The sequence below is a fragment of the Panthera tigris genome, chromosome F3, assembly GCF_018350195.1.
Source record: "Panthera tigris isolate Pti1 chromosome F3, P.tigris_Pti1_mat1.1, whole genome shotgun sequence".
NCBI lineage: Eukaryota > Metazoa > Chordata > Mammalia > Carnivora > Felidae > Panthera > Panthera tigris.
In genome coordinates, this window is record NC_056678.1 from 10,939,679 (window position 1) to 10,945,678 (window position 6,000).

Below are 6,000 nucleotides of genomic sequence, written 5' to 3' on the forward strand. Positions count from 1 at the left end.
TTCCAAGTTGATATTGATTCCCTGGATCCTCTGTGTTCCACAGAGACCAAGGATACTTTCAGCTTCCAATTAATCCTGAGAACCCAGCTTCAGAGAGCTGTTCTAGATTGAACTAGACCTGGGGCGCCCGGGTGGCTCCGTTGGTTGAGCGTCCGACCTTGGCTCAGGTCATGATCTTGCAGTCTGTGAGTTCGAGCCCCACATCAGGCTCTGTGCTGACGGCTCAGAGCCTAGAGCCTGCTTCGGATTCTGTGTCTCCCTCTCTCTCTGTCCCTCCCCCCCCCCATGCTCTGTCTCTCTCTCTCTCAAAAATAAATATTAAAAAAAAAAAAATTTAGACTGAACTAGACCTACCAGCAGATGCCTGATCTTGACCTACATCCCAGAAGTCCTTTGGTTCCATTACATCATCCACCCCTTCACCCAGCACCTACTGGGTCTGCCCAATACTGCTCTAGGCACGTAACTAACAAAATCCTGACCTCAGGACCCTATTCTAAGAGGGAAGGAGAGTGAGGGCATTGGATAGTGGTAAGCAATTTGTAAAAACCAAACCCATCAACAGGAGGGAGTTTCTTTTATTCTTTAGTGATTTCCCAGTTGCTTTCAACAAATTGTTGTGTCCTCTTGTCATGAAAGACCGCACTGTCTCACATGAGAGGCCTTATTGGTATTTTAACATTTACTGACTGATTCTCAGATTATTCTGTGTTCTTTTTCTTCTTTGCTTTCTCTGTTCTCTTTCTGTTCCACTCCCCTAGTGTGTCAGTTACCTAATGCAGTGTAACAAACCACCCTGAAACATAATGGCTTAAACAGCCACCATTTATTTGGCTCCCAATTCTCTAGGTGGGTTGGGTGGGTCTTCTGGTCGGGGGGCAGAGCAGCTGATCTCCGCTGGCTCACTCGTGCACCTGCCGTCGGCTGGACAGTCTACAGCGGTCTCAATCACCGTCTGTTAGTGGGCAGGCTGCAGGCCAGAGACACAGTTCGAGTTCGAGTGCCCACACCCCCCAGGATCCACTGTGACACCCAGGGGGATGCAGGCTGTGGGCCTCCTAGGTGGGAATAAGGATGTTTTGTCCAAACACAGGCTTGTGGCTACCGAGCTTATGATTCCAAAGTTGGAAGCTTAAGCACAGTATTCGACTTCTCAAGGAGAGTTTTCCTGGATGGGGAGAAGAGTTGACTTGGGGTTTGATTGGACTTTTCTTATACAGTCAGGGCCATTTTGTTGTTGTTTACAATTTTAGAATCTCTGGGTTGGAAGGGTCTATAAGGGTCTTGAAATGCAAGCACCGGTCTGATATTTGAAACCCCAGCCTCTGCTCAGACCTCCTCCCCAGGCATCCAAGAACTCACTGTGCCCCGCCCCCCCACCCCACCCCTGCCCGCAGCCCGCCTTCCCTGGCTGCCCCCGCTGGGGCCCTGCAACCCCCTTCCTCCCTGCTGAGGCCGAGGGGAGGACCTCTTCTACACTCGTCCATGCAGGGTTTTCTTTACATCGTAGCTTCTTGGTTTTTTATTTTGAAATAGGAAAAATAGTTACCTGCTCTTAAATATTAAAGAGGCAGTACTTTTATTGGTTATGATAGGATCAGACTAAAAGGATTATACGGTAGGTATGTACATGGGAGAATATTTGAAGTGTTTTTAAGCACCTATTTGTACAAAGTGACCAGTTCAAATCGTTCGTGACTTTGCTGGCATCCAACACACTGGTTTCCTACGTGCATCATTCTGAGGCTCACCACGTCCGTGGGTCTCAGGTTGGTACAAGTCCCCATCTTCGTCCTCAGATCCCAGTTCCAAGGGTTGAGGAGCCCTGTGACAGGGACTAAGATAAGGGTAATTCCTGAGGAGGAATACTGCAGTGTATAGAAACTCCCAAACAGATACACAGCCACGCAGAGTAAGGTAACACCTCTGGGCACCAGCATTAACTGTCCCAGAGCAGCCCAGCCTTGGTGATGAAGTCAGTCCTAGACATCCTGCTCCTAAGAGATCTTCTGGAAGACCTTCCTAAGAAGGAACCCTTTATTCTGGAACCCTAATGTTAGCACTCTAATGATTGCTTCTGCACCTCCCCTCGAAGGGACCACCCGTTTCCCCAGATCCCTAATAACTGTCCTTCTCTTCTCCAGGGCCCAGTCATATATGCGCAGTTAGACCACTCTGGCGGACATCACAGTGACAAGATTAACAAGTCAGAGTCTGTGGTGTATGCGGACATCCGGAAAAATTGAGAGAAGACCCAGAACGTGTCCTAAGCAAGAAGCAGATCCAAACTGGACTCTTACGCAGCAAGTGTAGCCCGTGACCACGTGTGGCCTTGGAGACCTGGGCAAGGACGAGCACATGTGTATTCATGGAGGGAGGAAAAGACGTGTATAGACGATATGCGTAACTATTCTATTTAATCCGATGTGGGGAGCCAGTGTTGCATGATGAAAAGATGCTATGACTCTACGTGTATATAAATTGTCTTGCTGTTTTGTGCTTTCCTTCAGGGTCATTTACAGTTGAGCAAAGTCAGAAACATTCCTGTCGCTGTGCTTTAGGTGTGGTTTGCCTTACCGGAGGTGGTAGCCGATCTTTGTATTCGAGTAGACGTGGCCCTTTGGTCTAAGGGCTTAACCGGTCTTAGCTTTTATTGGGGTTGGAGAGTGGAGATACCGGTGACGGGAGCACACCCGGGGTGGCCTCTACCCAGTGTCTGCACCACCTGTTCGGCTGTCGTTTTTAGAAAACATCCGCGAGCTCTGCCACTTGGACACCGTTTGAGGGGTTTTGTTGGTGTTTGTCTCTCTAAAATCCAGGCGTGGTTTTCTTTGTTTTTGTTTTTGTTTTTTGCTTCGTGTGTGAGGCTTGCTTTAACGTCACGCCCTTTATCTTAATCAGTGTGTGGACCCATCATAGCAAGACTAGCAAAGGGTGAATGCCAAGGTCACTTCTTTCCAGGTACTTTCAGATCAATGCCATACACACAACTGAAGTAGAAAAGCCAGGCCTTGCTTGAGGAGTGCGGTAGCGTTTGGAGGCTAAAAGGTACCACTTAACATTCTTTGCCAGAGTCCTTGCTGCCTGAAATGAGAGTCCCCAGACAGCGGAAGGAGACGAGCTTCATTTCCTTTTAAGTGGGCACAAATGGGCTAATTGGAAAGCCAGCCCGTGGTACCCCAGAGCTCTCCCTGGAGAATCGGCCTTGTAAAAGCTTCCGTCATCATTCCAGCAAGAGGCAGCGTCCGTCGTGGCTCTGCAATAGCTTCTCGGTGCCTCAGAGACCTCGAGGTTCAGGACAGTCTAGGTTTTTTTAAATCAGCAAGCAGGGCTGTTAGCACTATTCTTTCGGGAATCTCTTCTCGTTCCCGTTTCGGGGCTTTTTTTGGTGGTTTGTTTCTGGTTTTCCTTTTCTTTTTTTGGCTTTTCCTTTTCTTCCCACCCTTTCCCATTCACGTGGAATTGGTAAGCAATGAGATGAGGAAAAATCTAGACACTTTGGGTATTCTTTCCAGTAGCTCATTTTCTTCCACTGACTACCCCCACCCCCTGTCGGGCCTCTGAGTTTTTATCTTCTGCTGGGAGTGAAAAGCATGGCGAAGGTCCTCGAGCACCTTTACATTGTCATTCCCCCTTTTTCTAGATTATTTTGTTTTAACAGAATTTAACAGGCCCCCAGCCAGCCAGGGATGCAGAGGGCTCACCCTGAGACATTTCTGCAAAGCGGTCCACTTTTGCCTGGCGTCCTAAAACTTCCTTGCGTCCATTGTGAGAACTACAGGAGCCTTTAAAAGACGTGTGTGTGTGTGTGTGTGTGTGCGCACGCGCGCGTGTGTGTTGGGGAGGGTGGGGGGTGCTGGGATCGTCACCCTTCTTCAAACTGATGCCAAGTTAACAATATTCTTGGCAAACCTTTGCCACTGTGAGAATCTGTGACCAAGACTGTTTTTGAGGCAGAAAGAACACGAATTGTTGAGAGACCGAGTGTGTGCCTTTGTGCGTGTAATGGTTCCTTACAGTCGCTTTTTACAGAGAAAGGGCCACTCTCCTTTTTCTGCACAGGTCCTGTGAATAAAGCATACATTCCTGACACCTCCTGACAGCAGGAGTCCCGATTCCTTCCTTTCCTTGCCGGGACCCTGTGCTCGTGAAGCTGCCACCCGGAACCAGCCCCGCGCGCCCCGCCTCCCCCACCCCTGAGGTTGCCTCCCGCCAGGCCAGGCGCCCTCCCCACCCGGCCAGACACACCCCGGGCTGTCATGTCAGCACGTGCACGGTGGCCGAGAGTCCCCCACCACGCTGCAGCGCCCCCACCCCGCTCGGTCCGCGGGGCAGGCTTGTCTGAAGGAAGCTGCTAGCAACTGGGGTAGAGTGCCTCGGGGGCAGGGCTTTTGCCTAACCTCCTGTGGATTTTTGGGCCCTTCCTCTTGCCTGCCAGCGTGCCCGGGCCTGGCCACACAGGACACTGGCCCAGTTGCCTTTTCTGTGTCCAATTATTGGCAGAATGAGACCTTTTAAAGTTACATGTGATTTTTGTAGGGGGCCACCTAGAAGGGATTAGAGGTGCAAATTCCAAACCACCTGTAGTGTTTCGGGGGAAATGTATCCGGCTAGGGGAAAAACCATCAAGTTCATTATTAATTTTTTGTTTTTTTCCTTTCTCGATTGTACCTTTGTGAATATTTTAATACATCTTTTTCAATTACTGAACTGTGTCGTGTGTTCATTTTTAACCAAGGAGAGAAAGAGAGAAAAGCCTTCTCGCTCCTCCCACTCCAGCCACACTGGCCTCCTCCTCCTTCAGAAACACCAGACATGTGCCGGCCGCGGGCCCTTTGCACCTGCCGCCCCCTCTCTGCCTGGAGCACATCCTGCACCTGTTTGTGTGGTTTGCTCCCTCACTTCCTTGAAGCGTCTGCTCAGATGTCACCTCCCGGAGACTTTGTGCCACATACAGAGCAACCTCACCCACCCCCTGCCGCTGGCCCTCCCTAGCCCCCTTACTCCCACCTCGTTCTTCTCCCTCTGTCCAGCTGTACGTGTGCTGCTCTGTTTTCCCCTGGTAGCAAAAGCACCAGAACTTTGCTGTTTTGTTCACTGCTCTGTCTTCAGTGCACAGGATAGTACCTGGCACCTGGGGGCTGAGCAAATGTTAACTGGTTGGATGATAGTGGCTATTCCTTCAACAGAGTTATGTTGAGAACTGTCCCGTGCCAGGCAGTGGGCCAAGATTAGGAAATAAAATGAACAAGACGTAGCTCCTCAAGGACCTTGCCACAGAGTAGGAGTGACAGGGGACATAACAGAAATAACTAAGAGCTCCTAAGGACTTGCTACGTGCCAGGCACGCTGCGTTGCTTACTCTGTGTTGCATTATGAGTTTACGCTGGTTGTACTCAGACCCGCTTTTGGACAGTGTCACGCTTAGGGTATATAACTTGTCCGGGGTCACTCGGCTAATCAGATCCAGAGAGGCAGGGCCGGGCCTGGGGCTGTTTGATCCCAAGCCCTGTTCTTAACCACTGCGCCCTTGGCATAGCTCAAAAAAAGAAAAAGGAAAAAAAAAAAAACGATCTCTTCCTTATTCAAATAAGTGTGCTGTGTGCCTGAAATAGTTTTCTGTGTTCCTTACGAGCCGGGTGGGGGTGCAGTGAGGGAGGTGGTTAAGCCGTTGCTGGCGGCCCAGGGGCCTGAACCTCAGTTTGGAAAACTATATGGGGACAGCCTGTTGAGAGCGGTGTCACAAGTAACGTCTTACTAATAAGCATGGATTTCCTGCGATTTATTAATTTAGTGAATTACCGTGGAAGTTCCTGCGAGTAATGGAAACTCGCAGGTGTTCTGCGGGTTCCGCCCCAGTGGGAACTGAACCCTGGGGCGGTCCCGCCAGCCGAGGCGCTGGCCTCCGAGCAGCACAGGGAACCTGCCAACCAGATAGGTGACTTCTGAGGGCGGCCGAGGCCCGGGTGAGCTGCTTGGGCGGTACCCAAAGAGGAGACC

General features: G+C 50.5%; 1 protein-coding gene across 1 annotated transcript in view; it reads left to right on the forward strand.

Annotated features, from left to right (window-relative positions):
- Positions 1 to 4,705, forward strand: part of MPZL1 (myelin protein zero like 1) — a 64,036-nt gene extending 59,331 nt beyond the window's left edge. The window contains exon 6 of the mRNA XM_042975809.1: positions 2,145 to 4,705. Within this exon, the coding sequence (XP_042831743.1) occupies positions 2,145 to 2,246 (102 nt within the window). The 3' untranslated portion in view covers positions 2,247 to 4,705. The remainder of the gene's footprint in view (positions 1 to 2,144) is intronic.
- Positions 4,706 to 6,000: the final 1,295 nt, after the last annotated feature.